The sequence below is a fragment of the Anser anser genome (assembly GCF_964211835.1).
Source record: "Anser anser genome assembly, chromosome: 17".
NCBI lineage: Eukaryota > Metazoa > Chordata > Aves > Anseriformes > Anatidae > Anser > Anser anser.
This window is the reverse complement of record NC_139738.1, coordinates 3,985,205-4,010,649: the sequence shown is the minus strand read 5'-3', so window position 1 is coordinate 4,010,649 and position 25,445 is coordinate 3,985,205. Positions and strand designations below refer to the sequence as shown.

Here is a 25,445-nt window from a genome sequence, read left to right as displayed (position 1 = left end):
GAGTGCAAAGCCACCAACAAACCAAAAACAGAAAATCAATTTAAGCCACAGCAAATTTTAACTTAATCTGTGGCTGGAAAGCAACCCATATTGTAACGTGTTCCTTCTGCTGGAAAACTGTGGAACAACACAGGGTAAGTTCAGGAGTCTTTGTGCTTGTTTGTTTTAGGATCAGCCATATAGGCACATAGGTGATTTATTTCTACACACACACCCCTCAGTTGTTGTTTTTTTTAATTGGCATTTGTCTTTGCCTCTTCTGTGATGAGTTAGAAAAAAGAGCACTGGAGTTCTTTTAATTTAATGGTATCAGTGCTCAGCTGAATTACTTTTAGGTTGCCTTTTCAACACTTAGCTGACAAGGTTCACTCCATGGATAGGAGTATGTCCGCACGCTCCAGTCTGTCCATCTCTCTCCTGTGCTGGGGAGCCCAGAACTGACAGAGTACTGTAGTGGCATTGCCTCTGCTGCTTTAAGTCCTGTGAGATTCCAAGGGCGGTACTTGCTCTTTAGCATAGATCACAGGCTGGTCGTGCTCTGTGTGCAGCTTTCTCACGCGCGCTGGTCTCTCTTCCCTCTCTCCTGCAGGAGATCAGCCGGCCAAACTCTCCCTCGGAGGGCGAGGGCGAAGGCGAGAGCTCTGACAGCCGCAGCGTCAATGACGAGGGGAGCAGCGATCCCAAGGACATTGACCAGGACAACCGGAGCACGTCACCCAGCATCCCCAGCCCTCAAGACAATGAGAGCGACTCGGATTCATCCGCTCAGCAGCAAGTGCTGCAGGCACAGCCCCAAGTGCTCCAGGCGCAGAGCAGCTCCGGCCAGGCTCCTCCTCCCACGCCACCGATATCAGCCCAGCTACCAGCAGCGCTGCCAGCAGCCTCGAGTGCTGCTGCAGCTCCGCCGCAGGTCTCGCCGTCGGCATCCCAGCCCCCCAGCCAGCCCCAGGCCCCCGCACCGCCACCTCCTCATTCTCACATCCAGCAAGCCCCCGCTTTGCACCCGCAGAGACTGCCGTCACCCCACCCGCCCCTGCAGCCTTTGAGCGTGTCTCAGAGCCAGCCTCCTCCTGCCTCCTCGCAGCCCCACTCGCAGCCGCCGCTCCACGGTCAGGCGCAGCCCACCCCTCACAGCCTGCAGGCCCAGCCCCTCCTGCCTCATCCCGTGCCTCCCCAGCCGTTTTCGCTCCCCACTCAGTCGTCGCAGTCTCAGGTTCCCCTCCAGACCCAAGCGCCGTCTCACTCGCACTCCGCTCTCCAGGTCCAGGTGGCGCAGCCCGCCCTGCCGGCCGCGACCCCGCTGCAGCAGGCTCAGCCTCCGCGGGAGCAGCCGCTGCCCCCCGCCCCCATGGCCATGCCTCACATCAAACCTCCCCCTACCACCCCAATCCCTCAGCTTCCCACTCCTCCGTCCCACAAGCACCCGCCTCATCTCTCCGGCCCTTCTCCGTTCTCCATGAACTCCAACCTGCCTCCGCCACCTGCTCTGAAACCCCTCAGCTCCCTCTCAACTCATCACCCTCCATCCGCACACCCGCCGCCGTTGCAGCTGATGCCTCAGAGCCAGCCGCTGCAGTCGTCACAAGCCCAGCCTCCTGTCCTGACGCAGAGTCAGAGCCTTCCCCCATCTGCCAGCCACCCCCCCTCCGGACTCCACCAGGTATCTTCCCAGCCGCCCTTTTCTCAGCACCCGTTTGTCCCCGGGGGCCCGCCTTCCATCACCCCTCCTTCTTGCCCCTCCACCTCCACGCCGCCTGCTGTGCCCGGCATCCCGCTGCAGACTTCCATCTCCACGTCAGCAGCTTCTAGTGGAAACGTGCCAGTGGTGACATCCTGCACGCTGCCACCCATTCAGATCAAGGAAGAAGTCCCGGATGAGGCTGAGGAACCGGAGAGCCCTCCTCCTCCACCCCGCAGTCCATCACCAGAGCCTACCGTGGTGGATACACCGAGTCACGCCAGTCAGTCGGCCAGGTATGGAGGTTGTCAGCAACCTTCTTAATTCCTTCCTTAATGCGCCGCCTTTCCTTGTACATACGCTTTTGGGTCCTTGTACGGCCATGTCTCTCTTGCTTGGTGTTCCAGTGAAGTTCAGGTATCACTAACCTTGACCTGGAAGCAGACCCCACATTTAATTGCCTTCCTTTTGGGCAAGAAAATAGGTTTTTAAAGGCTTCCTTCTACTGTACAGACTCTGCATTAAGCAGTGACTGTGCTCCCTGCCACCCTTCCCAAAGATAGCTAAGATCAGAGGATTCAGATACACCAACCTTCCTGCCTCCCATGCGTATTTTTTGCAATAACGCTTCCTGAGTTCCATGAGGGGAGATTTTGCATGGTTAAATTCTCCTTTGTCTACTAGTTGCTGTCCTTTGGTTTGCTGATCAGTTTTTTATTGGAAATCAACCAAAATCTTGGCTATTTACGCTGTGGGAGAAACATTTTAAATGCGTGTGAGAAATGAGCTTCTGTGAGAGTTGAGTGTATTTTACACGTGCATCTTGGTAGCCCTTGTTTTGAGCGTGATTTTGCTGTTTTTCTGGAAAGGTGCTGCTTCAGCCAGCATATTCAGACAGGGTAGCACAGATTGTACTTGTGAGAGGGGCTTTATACTCTGTCTATGTAGTAATATAGTACAATTAATTTCTGTTGTGGCTTTCAGGTAGTGCCCTTGTAAGCATAGGGTGATAACTTTTTTCCCCTCTGTGACATAAAGCTCTTAAACCTGAGATTCTTCTACCCTTGCCAGAGTTAAACTCTTCCTGTTTTGTTTCTCTCAGGTTCTATAAGCACCTGGACCGTGGCTACAACTCATGCTCAAGAACAGATTTGTACTTCATGCCTCTGGCAGGATCCAAACTGGCCAAGAAACGAGAAGAGGCCATTGAAAAGGCCAAAAGGGAAGCAGAGCAGAAAGCGAGAGAAGAACGGGAAAGAGAGAAAGAAAAGGAGAAGGAAAGAGAGAGAGAGCGGGAGCGAGAAAGAGAAGCGGAAAGAGCTGCGGTGAGTTTATTTGGTAGCTGTTGGAGAGGGTTGGCATGGTGACATCTGATCTGGATGGTCACTTTCTTCTCTTTAAAGGAAATGGTGAGTTTCTACTCTGCATCCATTCTTGGCGTGCGGGAAGCCAGTGCAGCTGGTTATAGCTGGGCCAAGCGTCTACATCACTTGCAGTGCGAGTTGGGATACGAAAAGCAAGCCCTCCGCATGTGCAGATCTAATGAATTCTTTTGTGTAACTTCCGCTACCTTTGTAGTGCAGGCACAAGATTGCTGTCTGCTGAAAAGGGATCTGAAAGCTTTTTAAATTTGAAGTAAACTTGATTAAAGGCACATCAGTTCTTTATCCTGGGAAGACCCAAACTCCAGTCTCGGTATAAAAAGCCAGTGCAGCTAATCCTTTTTTTTTTTTGTGGCTTGTTGGAAAGGAATGATTACATCTGGGCCCGCAGAATTGGGAGGTTGGTAATGCATTACTGATGCTGAAAAACAAGGTGCTGCAATCTTCCCAAGTGCTTTTCAGAGATCTGAATCATAGCTGTGTGTCTCTGTAGAATCGTAAAAGTGAGGATGTAGCATCTGTCCATTAAGGGATATGTCACGTATGGGAACCTGGCTTTATTTAGGGGATACAGATCCTTGGACGGCTGCAGGGGTAAACTGTGCTTATTGCCCTCCGCAGAAGCGCTGTGCTGCCCTTGTACATGTGGGGAGAGCAGGATGCAGAGGAATTCCCGTAGAAGGAGTGGAATTTGTTGTGCTGCACATCGTGGAGATGAGTTTCCTTGGGTTTAGTAAGTTTTGGGATACAAGCGGGTCTGGAGAGCAGAGGAAGAACACGCTGCAAACAAGACAGGCCGTGTGCAGTGCCACGCAGCAGGCAGCCTTTGCCCAAAGCTGTGACACGTACCATCGAGCTGCTTCTCTGCTAACTGTAAGGCAGTTAGTGAGCTTTGAGGCTGCCACTCCAAAGTAGCTATCTTATGGCCTTACAGGCTAGACAGAATCCATTTCTTCTCCAAACCACAGGGGAGTGAGCACACGTAACAGGAGTCAGAAGGCTCAGCAGGCTGAACTTGGCCCCTCCTGGAGCTCGAAGCACAACAAGGGAAGTGCATGCTTGTGTTCTTAAGCCCGGTGTGTTGAACTAAAAATCTCTTTTTTTAAAAATCAGCAGAAGGTGTCCAGCTCTTCCCATGAAGGCCGTCTTGGGGAGTCTCAGCTCAGTGGGCCAGCACATATGAGACCTTCATTTGAACCTCCACCGACGACCATCGCTGCCGTGCCACCATACATCGGTCCAGATACACCTGCTTTACGAACACTGAGCGAATACGCCCGTCCTCACGTCATGTCACCAACAAACCGTAATCATCCCTTCTTTGTCCCCCTGAACCCCACCGATCCGCTTTTGGCCTACCACATGCCTGGCCTCTACAACGTGGACCCCACCATCCGGGAACGAGAGCTGCGAGAGCGGGAGATCCGGGAGCGAGAAATCCGGGAAAGGGAGTTGAGAGAGAGGATGAAACCTGGCTTTGAGGTGAAGCCCCCAGAGCTCGACGCGCTGCACCCAGCAACTAACCCCATGGAGCATTTTGCCAGGCATGGTGCACTGACTATTCCCCCAACGGCAGGACCTCACCCGTTTGCTTCCTTCCACCCGGGTTTGAACCCGCTGGAAAGAGAGAGACTTGCACTGGCAGGCCCGCAGTTACGGCCTGAAATGAGCTACCCTGACAGACTGGCAGCAGAGAGAATACACGCCGAGCGGATGGCATCGCTGACAAATGACCCATTGGCACGGCTCCAGATGTTCAACGTTACGCCTCACCATCACCAACACTCACACATACATTCGCATTTACACCTACATCAGCAGGATCCTTTACATCAAGGTGAGCCCCGGGACCTGGGCTGAGCAGGTTCCTAGGGAGCCTCTCGTGAGCAGTAGAATTGGAATTTCATGTAACAAAATCTCTTTTTATTTTTCGATACGATGTGACTTTTGAACAGTATAAGGTTGTGATACCTGAAATGCAAACCATTGTTTTTTGGAAGGGTGCAGGGCAATAACACAGTGATGAAGTAACTGATGGTAACGGTACAATGGTCTTCATGGAGACTGCATGGCCACTGTAAAAGGCTTGGTGTTTAGGAGCTTTTAAAAACACAGTGAGAAGAGACTTCATCTCTAGCCATTTGACATGCCAACCACGTAGCCTTAGTTAATTTGAAATTGCCTGTCACAATTTTCAGAACCATCTAAATTTATTGGTTGGCATCTTTTAGTTACAGTGCATACTTACGTGTAGAGAAGTTTTTCCCAAGGTATTTAGTGGTGTCAAAAATGAATTGGTGCCTTGTTCATTTCTAAAGTAAGCTACATGGTTATTCCTCTGAGCATGTCAAGAGTCTGGCACTAAGCAGAATTTCTCTGGTTTTCTGGTAGTAGACTGGAGAGAACATAGCAAGCAAGGCATCAGGTGCAGTAGCAGCCAAGTAAGAAAATGAAGGAAGTCCAAGTACTCAGAGTGCAGCTCCTGGTGCAGCTGGGTACAGACGTACTGTCTGTGCAATAAATATAGCATGCTTTGCCTTGGAGTATATGCATTGAACATGGCTGGGATGTCTGCTTTTTGGAGTAGGGAAGGAATTTGAGTGCTGGTGCAGAACCTGAGTTGTACAGCAAGGCCATCAGCGGTGTCTTGTGAGATGAAGTGGTGGGAGGGTTACAGGTGGGAGATGATAGCTGTGAGGATCAGCCTTCTTAAAGCCATCAGCTGTGGACTTTGGTTGGGCCTGTGCAAATTATGGACTGGCACGGTTTCAGGCAGGTTTCTGTACCCCCTTGGTAGCAGAAGAAATTTGTCATAGATCGTGTCTCTGGAAGGATCCTGTTGTCGGGTAAGTCATTTAACGCCTCTCTGCAGGTAGGTCTAGATATTGCCCAGTTACTTGTTCTGAAACAATCCAGTGGTAGGTAGAGAGAATAAGAAGGGGCTGAGAGGTAAAGACTGAAGAGCAGGTTGTTTTTTCAGAGACATAGTCAGTCTAAGGTGTTTGCCAAAAACCACTCTGAGCATATGGGGAAAATATAACTATGGTAAGCAATGTAAAAAAATTGTACAGGGGACAGATCTTGCAAGACCAAATAAAGGTAAGAGCAGACTTTTTTAAGTCTTCAATATTGAACAAATTTCACTGCAACATCTCAATTTGCCTTTGTTAGTCAGAGCAGGTCTCATCACAACCACTGCTGCAGTGTGTATGGGGACAGCAGAAGCAATGTCTGAAAGTGAGAGCTTAGGTGGTTTTTCTGTTTGATTTTTCCCCGTCACTTGCTGGATTTCTTTTTGTTGTTGTTGAAATTGAAAGCCCTGTGTTGTTGCTTTGACAATTAAGACTGTTTGGCAAGCAGATGTCACTTCAAACACTTCAAGATAGAAAAGTGGGTTTCGAATTGGATGGAGCTAAGCTCCTGGTAATTACACGCCAATTAGGCCAAATGCTGATCCAGCTCAAGTGGTAACAGGGCTTTTGATCTCCCAACAGTGAGTGTTGCTTCCCCAAGCAGTTGATTGCTTTCTTTCTTTGCTTCTTCTAAAGGTTCAGCAGGACCTGTTCACCCGCTGGTGGATCCTTTAGCAGCTGGACCCCATTTGGCACGCTTTCCCTACCCACCTGGGACCATCCCCAACCCATTGCTAGGGCAGCCACCTCATGAGCATGAAATGCTCCGACATCCAGTCTTTGGTGAGAGCATTTTATGGTCCTTCTCGGAGGCTGCCCTTTGATCTGACCTGTCATCTTTTCCTCTGGGTCTTAGCGTTTCCTGGGAGGGGGAGTTGGTGGAGTTGAGCTGTAACCTCGGGTACAGCTGAAGTTGGGTTTTGTTTTGGTGTGTTGGTTTGGGGGGAGAGGGTGGCTTTGTGGGACAGCTCTGCAGACCTCATAGCAAAAAATAAATAAAAAAAAATGTTGGAAAGCACGCAGCTCTCTCTGTTTCAGGTACCCCTTACCCACGGGATCTGCCTGGTGCCATTCCACCTCCGATGTCAGCAGCCCACCAACTGCAGGCCATGCACGCCCAGTCAGCAGAGCTGCAAAGACTGGCAATGGAGCAGCAGTGGTTGCACGGGCATCCTCACATGCACGGTGGTCATCTACCAAGTCAGGAAGATTATTACAGGTGAGAGGTGCCACGAAGGCTTTTGGAGACTAAGAGGTGCTACGGCTTCCTTCACATTTCTCCACATTCCTTCTTTTTCTTTTTTTCCTGAATTACTTCTTTTCTTACTGTGTGCTGAGGTATTGTCCTGATGCACGCAGGGAGGATGGTGAAGCTGCAGTAAAACCTAATTTGGGCACAGATGACAGGGCAGATTGAAAGCTAGGCCCAAATTATTGGCACAGTACTTGAGCAGTTGAGTCGTTTATTGCAGGATTACCTCCGAGTGGTTTTACTATGATTGCTGCCTCTACATTGCTGTCTCTTCTTGAGAGCAGTGCAGGAGGAAGGTGGGTAAAAGTTTTATGATTGAGAAGCAGTGAGGAATTTCTTAAATCTGTAAATTTTAAGAAATGACTAAAGGCAAAAGGAGATTGAAATCTGTGAATAAAATCCTGAATTAACAGCTGAGAATGCCTAGGTGAATCACGCGAGTACTTTCTACCTAGAATGCTACACAGTGTTGATAGCAGAGTGGTTCTCTTGGCCTGCCTTATCTGAGACCACCTTATTTCCTGGTGGGCAATGGCCGCTGAATGATACGTCAGCTAAGAAGAAAAAGCCTTCAGCACCTAGCAAAGGTCATTCCGCATGTCTGTGGGCTGTAAGGATATACAGGAAACAGCATATTAAACACCTGCCTTGCACTGCCTCGCTCTGATGTTTCCGTCCTTGCTTCTGCTCTCCAAAATTACCTGCTGGCCTTGCGCCGTGGGGGCAGCCAGCCTGCCTGAAGCTGACTGACATTTCGCTTGCAACTGCAGATAAAGCCAAAGCTTGATGAGCTGGCACTAGTGATCTGGCTCACATGTAAGGAGCGCTTCGGTAGCGAAAGGTCATCGCTTCCTCCCACAGCAGACAGTGTTATCGCTGCTGTTACAGCGGTTCTCATTTTGTGCTGAAAGCTCAGAAGTCCTCTTGCAACCTCTGTTCCCTTCAGGGCACCCAGGTGAGGTTAGCAGGAAGACGAGCTGTCACTGAAGTGTCATGACACCTCCTTCGTTTGTTAAAATGAGTTTTCTTTCTTTTTCAGTCGACTGAAGAAAGAAGGCGACAAACAGTTGTAATAAATTATTTATTTGTAATGCTGGCTATGGAAACCCCAGTCCTTGGGAAGGAGTGGAACATTTTTACATACAATAAGAGCTACAAAAGGAAAAGAATATCTTATAAAGATTTCTTTATATATTTAAAGCAGAAACAACCACCCAACAAGTAGAGACTTATCAGCATAGCATTCATTTGTAGAGAAGATTTCTCAAGACTGGTGTGGGTCTCCCTGCATGACAACGTATTCAGAAGCCTATTGAAAATACAGGACTGTGTGGAATATTCAGAGAACTTCCTGCAATCTTGGTTTTTTTTCTTACTAGTTTGTTTTGAGTAGGTGCTAGAATCAGGTTCACAACACAAGTCACTGTGCGTGAAGAGACACTCAATGCATCTATAGCTATTTTAAAAAAAAAACAAGGATTGCAAGTAGGTGACATAACAAGCTCTGAATCCAAGTGCTATAATAATAAAAATCTACTTTTATTTTAATACATTGTAGGAAATCTTCATAATTTTAAAGAGAGCTCAGTTCTGCAGCATGGCTTTTTAAGTCTGTAAATAACTTTTTTGGGTAGAGGGGAGAAACAAAACAAAACAAAACTCCAGAAACGTTTATCTTGATTTTCAGTAACATCACAAGTTGTGAATTCCTACCTGGTATTGACAGAATACAGAGTTGATTTTTTAATAAAAAAAAATATATATAGTTATCCCTTTAATTAAAGGGAGTGATGGGTATCAATAATTTCAAATGGGTAAAAGCTTGAAATTTGGTTTGCTATCAACAATAAGCATTAAAGGGAGTTGCAGGGATAATGTTGCAAATGACTGTTTCTGTTCTTGGTTTTTGTTTTTTGTTTTTGTTAGTGTTACATCTCTCTGTTTTGCAGATGATTTCTGTTGAGTTGGGTTTCTCAGCAGTACAGGTGTCCCTTGGAACCAGCTTACCCTTTCGATGCCTACTTCAAGGGTTCATTTTCAGTGTGGCCATAATAAACCTCTTTCCTATTACCTTTTTGACACGTAGTCTAACTACATTGGTTTTAGATTATCCCTTATAGGATAAGCAAAAGTTCAAAGAAATAATCTGTTCTAAAATCTTTTTTAAAATGCTCCATGGCACAAACTAGTACAGCCAGAATTTTGTATGCATGTGCATATTTTTGGAGGATTTGCTCTTTCTGGCCTCTTGTGTTTGATATACTCTTAAGAAAAGAGGACTAGGCAACTCAGTGTTCTTAAAGTTGTTTTGCAGAGACCAGTCTGCATTTCTCTGACTGTTGAAATTTTGTTTTTTTGTAAGCAAAAACTTTTTAACTGCCGCCAGTTTTCTGTATCTCAGGAACTTATTAATGAAAATTAATCAAAAACATGGACAGTAACATTTACTGACTCCCAACCCTACGGGTTCATGCAGAATAACTCCTGTTGGCTAGTTCCCATGTGGGTGGTGAAAGGAGAGGAGTACACAGAAGGCCAGTGAGCATTATTTTGGAAACAGCTCTGCTTACTGTCTAGGCAGAAAGGTTTTGTTTGGTTTTGTTTGGTTGGTTTTTACTGTTTTGCCACTCTTTTTTTTTTTTCTCCAGAGCAGAGGGTGATGCAACCAATGGACATCTGAATCTGTTGGCCATGTTTTCTGCTGGTGCATAACTTCCCCCATTCCCTCTCTCAACTCATGAGCACTCTATCTCTGCCGTCGTAGACTGTTAAATGTGATGGTTGTGTCATAGGACTGTACTGAGCCATGTTTGATAAAATTGTAGTTAATCATACGCTCTAATGGAAGGCATGGCACGCACAGTGCTTTGTCCACTGCATGGATCTCAATCCAGAGCTGGTGTTAGTGCCCAAAGGTTATTGTTGGGCATTACAGTAACATCAATTTACGAATTAAAACCTTGCATCAGGGTGTTCTAAGCCCATTTTAAATCGAGAGTATATGAGAGAGAGGGAGAGGAGGATTTTTTCCATTGATGCTGACCTTTGTTTTCTCCATTCCAGATTTCTCAGTGCTCAGGAACTGCAGTAGCATTTAATCAGTTCCACCTGCTGTGTGTGAACTCTCTGAAGGCGTTAGCAGGAACAGCTAGTATTTCTGACATTAGGAAGCCATGAGGTCAGTCTAGAGCCAAGGATGGTGAAGTTTTCTTCAGTCAATGCCTTTAGTTTGTGTCTGCAGTGATCAGGTGAATTAGGAACTAGTTTTCTTCTGAATAACGTTTTTAACTTTTGCTAAGGGGAGCAGCCAGTAAGATGGGTTTGCTCAGCAGACAGCAGCACGCCTTGGTTGATTTTAAAGGTCTAATTAGGCATATTTCAGATAGTTCTCCCCTCCCTGTTTTTACTGTGTGGAATTTGGGAGGTTGGGGGCATACAGCCATTTCTTCTGAATCTTTTCTTCTGCTGTTATTTTTAGCTACAGATTCTTAAGAAAAATTTGCTAATTCCTTCTACTGCTCCCTCCTCTCTCTGTATTTTTTTTTTCCAAATGAAGCGTTGCTTTGCAATCTGAGTTCAAAAGCTATTCATCGATCTCGCTTATTTGTTTCCAGATAAATATTTTGATATTTTGGGGAATTTTTTTTGCGTCATTCAGCCAATAAGCACTGAAATTCTTCCATTTTAGACCTGTGATTAACTACAACTTTACTTGCAGTGGCTTTTGAAGCCATCTTGCTGTTCGATGCCCTGTTAAAAACAACCCAGACCTTTTGATTTTCTTTAAGAAATCTCTCTTGTTTTTCCTCAGTTTTAAAAGTTTATTTTTCAATTTTGCTTTAGTGTTTTTGAAACGTCTCTCTTGTTCTATGTCGTCATGGTTGAGCTTGTTTCACTGCACCGTTAAAGCAGAGTGTACATTCTGACTGCTACATTTATATATATCTTGAAGCTTAATGTATATATGAGTAGTTTGCCATGGGATAACACAGTGTAAACAGAGTAGAAACCCAGAAATCGTGACTTCTGTGTTCTCTCCATTTGAGTATTTTGTAATTTTTTTGAAATATTTGTGGACATAAATAAAACCAAGCTACACTACAGCAGCCAGGTTTTGCCTGCAAGCGAAATGTGTCTGTTGATTGTTGTTAGTGGGAAAAGAGTATTTTCATCTGGGGCAATATGGGATGCTGGCACAGCCATCTTCTCAGTTTCAAAGCTTGTCTTGTCTCTTTCTTGGCTTTACTTTTCCTTCTGTGAGGTTATTTCATTTTTAATATACAGTACACAGAACACCAACATCATGTCCACCTTTGGAGTGTATTTTGCCTACCCGAGGCTCATTTATGCTCTAGGGCCATACTGTGCAACTTCAGCATTTTTTTCCCTTAAGTTGAGAAGTCGAACTGAAAAGAATGAATTTGTAAGGATGTTTTGGTTGTCATGACTTCAGGGGGTTTCTGTGTACAATGGTAATGTGTTGTAGCCACTGATCTGTTTGAGCACAAACAAGTAGTTAAAATGAAGTGTGTGGAGAAGCTCTCACTGCATCAACCAGTGAAGAGTAGAAAAGCAGGACAGTTCCCTCAATTCTATTCTATTGAAACAGCGTAGATGCTGTCATTTTCCTTTATTTTTGCTTATGAACCAAAGGTGTTGGAAAAACATACAAGGGAAAATGAGTCTTGATGACTCACGAGGGTTAACCTTCAAATTAAATTAACAATATGCTATAGATGATCCAGTAGCTGAAATTTTTTGTGCCTCTTATTTTCTAAGAGATGTTACTTTGTGCCAGTGAAGTCTTCTTGAATACCGGGCTCGTGAGAGATGCATTCCAAAGCGATGATAATTGTGGAGAGGAGGGTGCACAATAACTCATTGTCTATTCATTGCTTGCTGAAAAGCTAAAATTTGCTTTCAAATTGCATACACTTCTGTGTTTGTGTACATTTGTAATGGCTCCTTGCCCTCTGTCTATCAAGGATTATAATGTGTTTGTATGAGCTAGCTGTTTGGGTGTTCCGTATTTGCAGTTCGTGATAATCGGTGTCTCCAAAGCTTAGGAAAACGTCGTGCTGCTGCAGAGAGAGGTGGTGAGTATCTTTACAGAATAAATGTTTGGTCGAAAGGGAGACAGTAAGGCTGCGTTCTGGATCTGTTCCTCCTTTGTATTTGATAAATGATTTTTCAGAAATAGTGAGGTGTCCTGACTCCAGTTCAAGCTAATGAGTGTTCTCAGCATGGTAAGAAAAGAGAGCCCTGTTGTTTGAGCGCGCTTGGAGCAGACGGAGCAGTTGCAGACAAATTGCAAAGGAGTTTGGAGCTGCATATTTCAAGAGTCTGCTCTATTTATACCCTGTGGCATTTTGTAAGGGGAAGGTCAATTCTGTCTACTGGAAATAGCTTCTGAAAGTGCTTTCTCTAAGCCTGGCTTGAACATGTGCCATGGTATTTATTTTGACATATTTTATTTATTTCTTTTTTTAATTTCTTGTACTTAACATAGAACTTGAATGGGCTGAGGCTGCCCTCCCTTGCTACAGGTTGTTGAGTTTCCAGACTTGAAACGTTGAACCCTACAGGGACAAGGCCAAAGAGGATTTTTATTACTGCATAAATTGAATGATATAGTTCCTATTGCAGTGTTGGTCTTGTAATGCCAAGGCATCATTAACACAAGGCTGAAGGCTAGAGAGCCGTCCATCACGTGGCTGTGTTACAGGTACATTACCAGACTTCATTCTAATGGCATGTCAGCTGTAAAAAGTAACATGGGCAGCGAGGTTTCAGTCCTGTCTAGGCCGTGGGTAGCTTTTTATAACATATATTCGTTTAGGTCTGAGGAGAAAAGGTGAAGCCTGGTGTTTTGTTTGGGAATTTGATTGTTCTGTTCTTTGAACATGGGAAAAAAGGTAGCTTGTGTTGCCTGGCGTGAGATTTCTGTTCTTTGTAGGAGTTTCTGTGCATTGGGTTTGGTCCCTGAAGATGTTAAAGTTAATTTGTTTTAGGCAGTAGTAGCAGGAGGCGGAAAGCAGAGCAAGGGGGGAGGGAAAGCAGAACAGCTCTTTACATGTGTATGCAGTATTAAATATTTGGTTTGCTATAATCACTCTAGTAAACAGCAGCAAAATCTGCACTCTAGGCAAGTGATTAAGTTCTCAGTTTTCCTTTACTTTTGATGATGGCGGAAATGAATGCATTGAATGTTTGAAAAAGTTTGTTTACAGTCATCAAAATGGCTGAGGAAGGCACACTCGCCTGTCCTGTGGCACGTCCTGCCCTCAGTGGTGGAGCAGTGAGCTTATTTGCCTTATTTATTCCTCTCAAAGCCTGAGACTAAGCCTGGTTTATGCTGAAATATTAAACTGAATTTGTTATTCCCAGCCCGGCACCTAGAAGGACTTTTGCCTGGGCCCTAAAGCTCTTTGTGCTTAGAGGTCTGAACTGAGGCGTAGCAAGAAACTGGTCCTAAAGCTCTTTGTGCTTAGGGGTCTGAACTGGGGCACGGCATGGGTGGCATAGAAGTGATATTTTGGGAGCTGTATCTACGCCAGGTGGGACACTTTGGGGCTGGGGAGGGGATTTTTCCTCACAGGGTGATGCCCAGCTCGCAGCTGGGGCCATGCAGGCTGTGAGGACCTGACGAGCCACACCTGGGCCTGGGCCCGGAAGGTTCCAGAAGGAGCTGCGAGCCCTCAGCATGGTGGTGTGCAGGTAGGAGCTGTGCCCCGCTGTGGCAGGGAGAAGGGTGACAGAAAGGTGGTGGAGGGAGCCTCAAGGCCCAGCCTCTTTCCTGAGGGCAGCACTGGCTGGCTGCCTGTGGAGGGAAGTGAGAGCCTGAGGGAAATGTGTCGCCCTGTGACCCTCCGGGTGGTGCCCCTGTGCCCCCCTGGCAGTGTCCCTCAGCCTGGAGCTGGGTCCCCCCCAGGCTCCCCAGGTAGTGTCCCCTTTTTCCCTGAGGCAGCAGCCCCTTGGCTTGTTCTGTGCGCTCAGTCCAGGCCGTGTTGCTGTGACAGGCACCCCTCCAGATGTCCCGGTCACCTCCGTCGCCATCTTGGACGTTTCTCCTGCCTTGCTCTCCACGTGTGTGAGGTAAGCTTGAGAAAGTTTTGCTGGTGGTTTTTTTTTGTCTTTTTTTTTTCTTTTTTACAAATGACTGTTCTGTTGTTTCACCCTTTAATGCAAGATAATTATCCGTGATTTTTCTTAAGGGTGTTGGCTTTGCAAAAATCAAACTGGAGCAACAGGTAAAAACAAACGTAATGCAAACCGTACATCCCAAGTGGACAGCTTGCCTGGGCTATTTTTTGTTCTTTACAAATGCTCATCTCTGTAGAAGTAGTAACTTTCCCCTGCAAAATCAGCTATTTCTGTATATGTAAAAAAATGTCCTTCCTCCCTGCCCTGTTCCTAATCACCATCCTCTTTCCACAAGTTCCCTGCATAAACTCTTAGCATAACTCAGAAGTACAGTTGTAAAAGTGAAAGACCCGGAAAAAGATTTATTTTTGCATCTTATTTCCATTCTTTTACTCTGAATGACTTTGTTGGGTCTTTCCAGCTTCTGAAATCCCATATTGCAGTTTTATCTCATTATTTGCTAGCTCTTTAAATATTTGTCCAGCGTTTTTACCTGTGGCAATGTCACCAGGAGGAGCCAGGCTCTGCGAAGAACTCACTTAGCTTATAAACGCTCTTGTCCCTTGCTATAGCTCCAAGGCTGAGTTCCTGCACCAGGGAACATGTGTACGGGAGAGAAATTACGGAGTAAATTGATGCACTGGCCTTGGAAAATAGCTGTGCATGATGTCAGTGGAGCTGCATTTCACTTTGCCTGGGGACTTGGTTTTCCTGGAACAGGCTATTAATCGGATCTGCTAGATGGATTTTTCTTCTGGTGTTGTAGCTTGTTTGAATGAACCCTAATTACAAAGTCTAGGCAATTACAAGTAAAGGAATCCAGTATTCACGGCCTAGTAACTTGGTTGAATGTACGCCTTCAAAACACGCAGCCACAGCTACATAAGGGGTTTTCCTCCCTCCGTGTTGGATTGTTTTATTGTCATTTAACCATCATTGTTTTATACTTCTTTTGGCTTCTCTCCAGTCTTCTTCACCACTTAATGCTTTTTCTGCAGTAGCAAATAAAATGGGTATTAATAACAATATTTTATGAAACGCAAGAGGATGCTCGGTAGCAAAGGAGTAAAGGAACATGCTACTTGGCTTCTCCCAGAAGCTCCAGTGAGCTTCAGCACTTCGTAATAGTGAGGTTTTTGTTTGTCACTGTGACAATTTATTGCAAGTGGGGGGAGAGGATTAACAAAGGGAATTTAACAGGCAAAGTGTCCATTTTGAAATACGGGAGTTCTCCAGGTGCTCTTATTTTAACCTGTGAAAGGGTCCACTCAGCCTTAAATCTTGTAGTGCGCAAAACGGCACCATGTCCAGTGCGTCTCCAGTGAGGCATTTTCATGTTGCAAATGTTCCTCCAGCCATTCCTTGTGGGAGTGGAAACATAAGGTGAAGTGAGGGTCACCGTTTGGATTTATTGACGCTGCGTAGGTACGTGGCCACCAAAGATGTGTGCTGGGGGACAGGGAAATCTCCCTCCTAGCTGAGGTGTCAGGCAGGGCGATGAGCTTGAGGAGCATGTCAGAAGGAAGGCTGGAGAGTGGCAAGTGTTGTGACAGCCTGCGGAGCTACACCTTGGGTATTTTGAAGGGTTTCTCTGCAGCCCATATGCAGATCCCTGTAACGCACTGTGGTTTGGTGCCAGTACATTCCTCGCTTGGCACATCTTTAGTTCAGCTCCGAGCGCTACCATGTTAGTTCTCGAGAGGAGAAAACGAATATAGTGCTGATCTCGTAGGAGAAGCAGCTGCACGTTTGCGACTGCTGTCACAGTTTGAGGAGCGTGCAAGTGCCTTGTGCTACAGAACTGAAAGGGTTTGTAAAATGCTAGGGCTGACACAGGGCCGCTGTGAAGTGTCTCCCCACTCGAAATGAAACAGCGTTTAATTAAAGGTTCCATTACCTGCACGTTTGGTGCTGACGTGCGGGGACCCTCCAGGTGCAGGCACGCCGGCAGGAGAGCAGACAGGTTTGTCTGCAGCTACCTCAGCACATAGGGGAAGCTCTGTCTGCGTTTGTGTAGGCTGAAACTTGTTCTGAGTTGACCTCAGACTTGGAATCTGAGCAGAGGCTTCAGTCCCTAGGATGGCACCGAGCTGCAAGTACTGACTCATGCAGATGACAACACTTAAATAATCCTGACTATATCCTGTCTCAGAATCTGTGGCTTATCTCTTCATCACGTTGAAACTATAGGGTTTATTCAGTTTCTTGCCCCTTCCGATCTACTTTTTTGGCACGTAGAGGGTTTGTAATCTTTGTCTGTCCTTCATCCGTCAAACTGCTGCATTAAAGCCTGGCCTGTGCTGGGTTTTACTATAGGTGGTATTGATTAGGGAGGTGAAAATAATTCCTTTTCTTCCTTGGTATAGTTCTAGCGGTTCAGTTTCCAACTGTGGAAATAGCTGTACTGGAATGAAGCTAGCTGATTGCAAAATATTTATTTCTTTCTGATAGGTAAGACAGTAAAGCATAATTTTATTGGTAATACCTGAATCCATTGCTTTTACTCTTTCAACTATTGTGTTACGAGACAAATTTCAATCATAAACAAGCCTCTCAGTGACAGCAGCAAAAAGACGCAGGTTGGTTATTGCGCACTGAGATTTCTCTAGTTGGGGATGCTGAGGGCAGTGAAAATCCTTGTGGGATCTGTGCTCCCCGGGGAAAAAAGCCCCTAAAAACAGGTACCTATGCAAAGCACTCCCTCGCCATCAGTATTGAAGCCACGTACCCTGCATTTCATTTGTCAGGTGTCTTGAAGGCTTAGAGTGTAATGAACTGAGGAAGGGCTGGAGGTTAAGCCTACACGGTGTAAATTTGTGGTGGTGCTACGGTGTTTTACAGCAGCATTGAATCTAGTCCACTGCCAGCGGGTAAGGGGACGGTTCTGAGCCTGGTGAGAGCAGCCTCGCTAACTGCTCTGTACACCTAATGCAGGGCATTTTAACAGTTTGTGCTGGAAAAGTCAGTTTTGAGATGTAAGATCCTTGCTGCTGCTCCCTGAAGTGATGATACCACTGTCCTTTCACCTGTTGCCGTTGCTTTGCCACAGACGGTGGGACTACAGACACAGGGTGCATGCAGCGGGGCTGTAGCAATATTTTCTTTCCTTTTCCTTAGGTGTTGTTTAAAGCAGAGCTGCCTGGCTTTACTAATTTCTTGTGGAGACAATACCTGGGGCCAGGAGCTGTTGGGGGAGACACTGTGACAGAAACACCTTCATCTAAATGTAAATGCTGCTTCCCTGCCTCAGGCTGCCTTTAAGAGGCTTTTTCTGGGGGAAGTGGCTACAAGGTAATGGTCCCAATCAATTTATTCATGTCAAGAAATGGTCTTTTATATGCTTATTTGAAATGTATTGTTCTGGGGTGATAGGACCACATTTGTTTTTTAAGCAGGTGACTCAAATGGAATGAGAATCAGGGAGCATAAAGGAAAGGGAAAAGAAATCGTGTAAGGCTCTGTGCAGTTCGGGGAGGGCTCTGCTCGGACTCCTGAGTGCAGATGGTAGGAACTAACAGGACATGGGGCAACGGGTGCTGGGCATAACCAGGACACGACTGCCCCTGTGCTCCTCTGTGGGCACTGGGGCAGGGGCAGTCTCGTCTGCTTTGGGTTTTGGGTTGAGGAAGGGAGTTCAGCAGACTCCCAGCGTGGACGGGAGGATTTCCTGAGCCACTCAGTCTTACCGTGAAGCAGCATCTGCTTGTAGCTGACCGTCTTGGGCAAAGTCAGCTTGAAATTCTCCAGCATACCCACTCCTGTCCTGGCTTAAAGGGAAAGCAGGTAAAGAGGAGCCAGACCAAAGAGGAAAACAAAACTCTTTCTTTATATATTTCACATTCCACAGCAGAGTGTGAATTCTGTGTGTGTTACCTGCCAGCAGCCATACAAGCGGTGCCTTTTATGCGTGGCATTTCATTGTCCTTTGGCTTGGACTTCAGTTCGAGGTAACCTCACTGTGCTGTTCTGACAGCAGGAGGCTCACGGGCACAGGCAGGTGCTGACGGTGAGGCAGCCTGCTCTGCCAGGGGCTCCCAGTCACTCCGGTCCCCTCTGCAACTCCAGGCTGCTATTTCTCAAACTGCATTTTGGCATTCGTGCCAAATTACTTAACAGCCCGTTGAAAGATGCATCTGCTCCGCAGGGCCTGGGTCCATGGTTTGCCCGGTCTGCCCAGCTTCTGTTTGGCTCTGCCACACATCCCAGCGGTGGCACGCTGTGTCTCGGTGTCCCTCTGATAAAACGGAGAGGGAGATACTGACTTGCTACAAGTCATGTTTTGCTCTTTCAAAAGAGTGATGAGCAGGTGGATTTCTAATACTCATGCAACATGGATGCAAGTGGACTTAGCTTTGGAGACCCTTGAATCCTAATGGCTGCAGAAGAATTCATGATTGCAGTCAGAAAATATTACCAGATAGGGTTTGAGCATAGGTTGCTGGGGTTGCGTACATCTTCTAATCTGCTAATAAGTGCCTGTACTTACGTGGTGTGGATCTGGCCCCTGAGGCCCTGGAGCCGGCAGTAAAGTAAGGCTTCGGTCTTTGTTGGTCTTCCCTAGTGCTCCTGACGAGTCGTGGTTTGGAGCAGAGGCGGCTTTTTGAAGCGGTGCATCGAGAGCTGGTAGTTACAGCACCACACAGTAAGAGAGATACTGTTGTTCGGCTAGATTTCCGTGGAGTAATTGTGAGCAGGGCTTGCGATATTCTGCCTACGTGTGTGATCCCTGTGGGACAGCTGCTGCTTGCCCAGTCGTGTGCTGCCGTGCCCAGTGGTGTGCTAGCTCTGAACACTGGGACGCTCCAGAGGATGAGCTTTCCTTGCTTCCCTTGCTGCAGCCTTTGGGAAGCGGAGATTTGGTTGTTCCTTGTGGTGTCGAAGCCGTTGCAGTGCATAAGGTCTGCCTCCTAAGCAGATGGCTGGCTCGTCTTGCTGCCCGAGGAGCAGCAACTTCCAGGCCCCTGGCTCTGTCCCCTCGGAGCCTCTTGGTACGTGGCTGCTTCCTTTTTTACCACCAGCCTCGCGTGGCGCCGAGCAGCGTTCCTGCCCGCTGCAGGCCCTGTGCATTTCTGCGGGTGCCAGCCTCAGCTCGGAGTCATGCAGCACTCCCGGATGGTGGGGGGCCTCGGCTGTTTCTGCCCGGGCCCCCGGGGGCTCTTGGCTGGCTGATTTTTGTTTACAAGATGGCAAATAAGAAAACACGAGCAGTTGGCCGCCGTCCCTGGCATGCCTCGCTGTGCCCAGCTGGGCGGCGGGGATACGGGTGGCCGCTGGAGCGCTGGCCTGGGGTGGGGAAGCTCCCTGGGAGGGCGGCCTGAAGGACTGGGGGCGATGGATCTGGGGGCAAGTGCCTGCTTCGGGTTCTGGCTGGGCTCCCGTGGCCCTGGCCAGGCTGCAGGTTGCCACCGGGGGTGTTTCTCAGTCACGGGTGCCTTTGCAGCGCTTGCCACCGGATGGCAGCAGATACTCGGGAAAAGGATTTCAGCCCTTGAGTGCTTCCAGGAAAACTTGAGGATCTCACAGCAGCTGCTGGACCAGAGTCCTGGGCAGCAAGCAAGCCCTCCACCAACACTGCGGCGTGCCCGTGAGGCCCAGCACCACCTGTGCCACGCAGCACTGCGTGCCCGTGGCTTTCCTCGGGGTTCGTTGGCTTTGCAAAAACAAGTTTCTGCCACCCGAATTTCCCAGCTGCCGCTTTTACTCCCGTCCTTGTGCAAGCTGCTGTGCGCCTTTTGGCTTTGTCTGTGAAGAGCAGTTCTTTTGCTGTGCTTGTTACCCATCAGAGGCTGGGAGACACAGACCCACCTTTAAGCGAGTCGCTCTGCGTGTGTACGTATTTACAGCGTGGCAGGGGGCTGCCTCGGATTCCTCGTCCGGACTCTCGACCAGCTGTGTGGCCCCGCACGCGTCCCACCACCTCCGGGTGCCCTGGTTTCCCTCCTCACGAGCTGTGCTTTTGATGCCCTTGTAGGGAAACGGGGATGTAAACACGAGGCAGCTGCCTGGAGAGGATTTGTTTCTTTTAGGTGGCCTCTACTCTGGACTCACTCTTGAACTGGAAAAATACACAAGCCATGAAATAATATTTAATGTATCAACCCCAGCTAGCACCAGCCCTCTTCCACACCATGCAGCAGCTGGGAGGTGACACGAGGGGTTTTCTTATAGACTTTCTTTGGCTTCCTTGCTCTGAATGTCACAGCCTCGAGAGCTAGTGTTTGCCCGGAGGGCAGAGCGGCGTGCTGTCAGGTGCTGCCGAAGATAAATGCCAGTGAGGTGTGCTGCGGTGATCAATGGCTCCCGTCAGGCAGTACCGGTCTGGTAAGGACCGGCCTTTATTGTATCGGTAAAGGATGCCCTGCGTGAAATGCTCCTGACCTTATTGATTCCGCACGCGGCGCCTGCCCACCGCGGGGCTTGTCTGGAGCCGTCTCGGGGAGCGGGGCTGGCTGCAGGCGCTGCTCGCAGCGGTCCCGGCGCGGGCGGTGTGTGCGCTCCCTCCCCGGCCGTCTGCAGGGCGAAGAGGCAGTAAAGGAGGTCAGGGCGCCGAGGCTGTTTGATCAGACAGGGCGTTTGTTTGCTGGGCTGGCTGCTCCCGTCAGTGGCTCCGATGTTTTCTGCTGGGGTCGATGTCCACCTCTGCGGAAAGTCTCTGGGTGGCAGCTACCGCGGAGTGAAAGCAGAGGCCAGTGGGCTGCAGTGCGACGAGGTTGAAAAGCAGCCAGGCGGGCAGGCAGGAAGAGGACAGCAGATACTTAGTGAAAAATCAATTTTAAAAGACAGAAGATGATAGCAGGGGCCTGCTCGGACAGTTCCTGCCATCTCCCCCATTCCTTCCCTGCCCTCACGACGTTGCAGAGCTCCCCAAAAGCTGGCCGTCCCTCAAGGCTGGAAGCCGGGACACGGTCCTCTACCAGGATCAAGTGTTTCAGTTCGGGGTGTGGGCACCTGCTCTAACGTGAGCCGTGCTGCTCCTCATCCACAGTGGAGAATATCTGAGGGCACGACGTGGTCGCAGAAGCCACGGAGCTCTCCTGGGGCATTTTGTTGCAAATCGCAGCCCGAGGTCTTTGCTGCCTCCGCTCCGTGCGTGGTGCTGAGGTCGGGCCGTGGCGTCAGCTCGGCCTGCGCTGGTAACCGAATTTCCTGGCCGCAGACGATGCCTGTGTGCCTGCACGCGAAATGGGCAGCGGTACCTCGTGTGGCTCTCCTTTGTGTACAGATTGCGAAGAGATTGCGGCGAGCTGACGATACCTAAGAATTATTTAAAGTAAATTAATTAAGGCGGTAATTAGCAATGTTAGGCAATAGCTCTAATTACTGGTGGCGAGCTCTTTGGGGGTAGGAGCGGTGCCTTGCCCGTGCTGAGAGCACCAGCAGCACTTTGTCAGCGTTCAGAAAACAGCCGGGGATTGAGCAGGGCCTCGGAGCACCCAAGCGTTGCTGGAGGTCCCCGGGCAAGGCGTGGGGAGCTGACGGCAGGCGCCCGGCTCCTGCCTCCCTCAGTGGTCTGTGTTTCTGTATCAATGTGGGGAGCGTGTGTGTATTTATCTGTGTGCTGAATTTGTGTGTGTGTGTGTGCCGCGCTGCTTGGGCATGCAAACCTGCCAGCAAAACGTGCATGGGATCTGCTCTGGGTGGTGGTTCCAAGCATGGAAATGCCTTTTCTTTTTGCCCCTTTTTATTGTCCTACCTCTCAGCTTATTCGGACAGAGGGCTGCGCTGCTTTCGCCAGCCTCTGATGCTGGGTTTCCAAGGCGGGCAGGATCTGTCCCCCCCGGGTGGGGGAGTGCTGTTGCAACCTACTTGGCACCTTTCCCGGGGACCAGGGCGCTGACCCTCTGCAAGCAGTGTCGCAATTCTTTGAGGCTGATGGCTTTTTAATTTCTTCCAACTCGTCTGTGTAGATGTCGTTCGCTGCGGTGTCTCCAGGCCTGGCTCTTCATATGGAAGTGTTTCGTGACGGTTCCCCGTGCACTTATTTCTGGGGGGTTTCTCCAGGATCTTCTGGAGCGCGCTCTCCCAAGTGCTGTTTAATACTGACGGGCCTCATGAAGGCCAAGGCAAGCTCCAGGTGGTTTTTGTTTCAGCCACTGCTGGAGCTGTTGCTGGGGCTCCTGTGAGATGAAGGGCGCGAGGAAATCACATCCCAAACCTCCCTTCCAAGGGGAGAAAGGCAGCCTGTGCTGCCTCAGTGAAATACCCGTCAGCACCCCCTGAAGGGAGGGAGAAAAATGTTCCAAGCCCAAAGGCAAGGTGAAATGTTCTGCGGCTGAGCTGCACTCAAAGAAGCTGAGCCCAGTGAGCCTCTAACCTCGGCTGAAGTGCTCGGTGTCTGCTTTTGTAGCTGCTAAGGCCAGCTTTACAGCCAGTCTGGTCGTGCTCATACCTTGCATAGCGTAAGAGTGTAGAAGCATTTGGGTGTCTTAGGTGCTTAGAGATGCGAAATAACCCAGCTATCGAGTGCCAGAAGTGTCTCTTAGGTCTTAGAGCAACTTGCTGTGAGGTTTAGGGCTCCGCAGCAGGATCCGGAATTGGTCACCAGCTCTGGCTGCTTCTAGCCTGCTGTGGCTCAAAATCAAGGAGGCAGCCTCTGCCCCATTTCAAAGTACATTCCTGCTAAAAACAGCCCCTCTGGAGCAGTGGTCGGGGTGTTTTGCAGCAGTTTGGGAGGGGTGGACATCTACACCTCCTCCGCTTGAACCTGTATGTGGTTTGTGGCCAGCGGGCACTGACAGCCCTGGAGGTAGCTCTGGCGATGCTCATCAGCGTGGCGGAAGGAGGGGAAGGCGCAGACGAATGTGGAGAGGCCGAGACCATGTCACTCGCCCCTTGTTTCTGTCGCTGCCTGGCCCAGACAGTCCCTGGCATGCACATGATTTGCACCTGCTTGGCTTCTGGAATGCTCAAACCCGTGACTTATTCCGACTGAATCGCGTGAGCACGGAATACCAGAACTTCAGCAGAAGGCATAAAAACGTATGTGCTGGGATGTGGGAAGAGATCTCGTGGACCTGCTTTGCAGTTGCAGAACCATCTGTGTGCGGGGTCCTTCTGCAAAGGTGTCCTCAGGCCTGGGGCAAGGAGTGGGAAGGCTGCAGGGCCGCTGTGTGCGTTCGCGTGGCCTGTCCGACTGCCTGAGTCCCAGCCAGGTGTGAGCGGTGAAAAGTGGCCAAAAGTGAGCCACCTGATGGCCCCAGGGGCGAGCTTGGAATGGACCAGCGTGTTGCTGAGCGAGAGCCTTCTTTGGCTTGCTTGTCCTCCTCGCAGCCAGGTGTAAACCCTCTGCCCGTCAGCCCTGCCAAGTACGCGGGGCAGTTTAAGCCGTGCCCTTTGATATTTAGCATCTCCTGTGCCTGGGATCTATATTTGTCAAGTGAGAAAGAGCGAGGCCCTTGGCCTGCTGCCCAGCATGTGCCTGGCATCCAGCTGGTGACTTTTCAGCTTTTATTTTTAATACGATATTTGGTGAGGAGGGAAGTGACAGCACCCCATTCCGCCATGCACACAGGAGCACGTTTCCCTCTGTTTCTTCCCTTAACTAGCCGTGTTTTTTTTGGTGGCAGAAGCAGATTTGACCGGAGGCAGACCCCCAGATGACTCACTTGTTGTTTCCAGCGAAGAACCGCTCTGTGGGGTCTGCTCAGGAGTCCCTCCCGCATCCCACCTGCCCAGCTCCTCGTCTTTTGCAGCATTGCTGGTGGGGAACAGCTCTTTCGTGTCACTCTGAATGCCTCTGGAGGAATGGCAAGATTAATGACCACCTCCCCTGCTCCCCATCCACCTCTACCGTTTTCCTTCCCCCCTCCGCCTTCCCGGAGCTGCTAGGTCAGAAGTTTAAATCCTGCTTTGAGCAACTCCTGACTTGCTACCGGCTCCTACACAGAACTTGTAGTGGTTGGATTTTAATAATTCCCCTGGAAACGGGCCTGCTTAACATCGCATTACTTTCTGGTGTATCCGTATATAAAAAAAAACATGCTTAGAAGGGCCTCCTTTGAGTTGCTCTTTCTGTGTTGATCCATGGAGTTGTCCAAAGTATTCTTGCCTTCTGCTGCAATGGATGAGAAATGGCTGCTGTTAATTCTGGGTAGTGACTGATTTCACTAGATTAAATATATAGCTCTTTATTAACTTTATTTTTCACTTGTCTAAGATCTGCTGTATCGTAAATACCTTTTTCAGTGTGAAAGTCCCTTCTGCTACCTCTGATGTCCCTGGTCCAATACTAATAGTGATTTCATATGTACAGGGAACAGGATTTGCAGTTTATTTTCTGGAGAGAACTCCTTGGACTGCAGTTCCATCTTTCTACCTTCCAGAAATGCTCTTTCATTTCGCTTTTGCTGCCAAGCCCCCAACCACTATCTAACACCTTGTAAGTCCCCCCGAGTCCACATTCACAGCTTTATCTCATCTTCTCTTTTGTCTTGAAGACGCAAAAGGAGAGTGCCAACCATGGATTCGCTCTGAAAATGAAATTCCAGGTCTGCCTTTTTGGGTGGGAGGGCTTCTTGACTGCATCTAAGGCAGAGGTGAGACCTTGAGATCAACAGGGTTCATCCCAGAGCCTGTGACCAGCTTTCTGGAACAGGCCAGAGAGGGGGGAAGAAAAGTAGCTACCTTTAGAAGGTCTCTCACTGGAGCTGCTTTTGCCTCATCAGTACCCAGGGCTCGCCAATCTTTTGTTACCCTCCCCTGATTTCAGTGAAATGCAATATTAGTTTTGCTTGCAGATGCCTGGACGTGCGGGGTGAAATATATCCAAGTGTTACAGTCCTTGGTCAATCTGTATGGCTGCTGAATGCTTCCTATGAATTGCAAAGCACATCTGTGTTCTGTCCGCATCCACGTGCACACCATCTCTGGAGAGCCACCCAATCTAATTAGTAGCCATTGGGGAAGAAGCTCACTTGTTAGGACCAAGATACAATAAATAAAATATTAGCTAGAGGAGGTGGTGAGCCAGGAGATACAAACAGGGCTGTGCAAAAGCTTTTTTTTTTAAAAAAAAAAAAAAAAGAAACACTGTGGGGAGCCCACAGTGAAAGGCGAGACTGTCAGAAATGCGCACGGTA

General features: G+C 48.6%; 1 protein-coding gene and 1 long non-coding RNA gene across 12 annotated transcripts in view; one reads left to right on the top strand and one right to left on the bottom strand.

Moving 5' to 3' along the window:
* RERE (arginine-glutamic acid dipeptide repeats) overlaps window positions 1-11,354 on the top strand; it is a 233,381-nt gene extending 222,027 nt beyond the window's left edge. For 7 of the 11 annotated variants that reach the window (XM_083803235.1, XM_083803239.1, XM_083803240.1 and 4 more), the window contains 6 exons: window positions 590-1,974; window positions 2,781-3,003; window positions 4,174-4,897; window positions 6,609-6,755; window positions 7,011-7,191; window positions 8,264-11,354. In XM_083803235.1, coding sequence (XP_083659361.1) covers window positions 590-1,974; window positions 2,781-3,003; window positions 4,174-4,897; window positions 6,609-6,755; window positions 7,011-7,191; window positions 8,264-8,297 — 2,694 coding nt within the window. In that variant the 3' untranslated portion in view covers window positions 8,298-11,354. The remainder of the gene's footprint in view (window positions 1-589; window positions 1,975-2,780; window positions 3,004-4,173; window positions 4,898-6,608; window positions 6,756-7,010; window positions 7,192-8,263) is intronic. The other 4 variants (XM_083803241.1, XM_083803245.1, XM_083803237.1 and 1 more) reach the window with 1 other exon arrangement.
* LOC310883238 overlaps window positions 9,785-25,445 on the bottom strand; it is a 50,531-nt gene continuing 34,870 nt past the window's right edge. Inside the window, exon 2 of the long non-coding RNA XR_014573395.1 lies at window positions 9,785-25,445. This exon is cut by the window's right edge and continues 17,146 nt beyond it. This is a non-coding gene — a long non-coding RNA (uncharacterized lncRNA).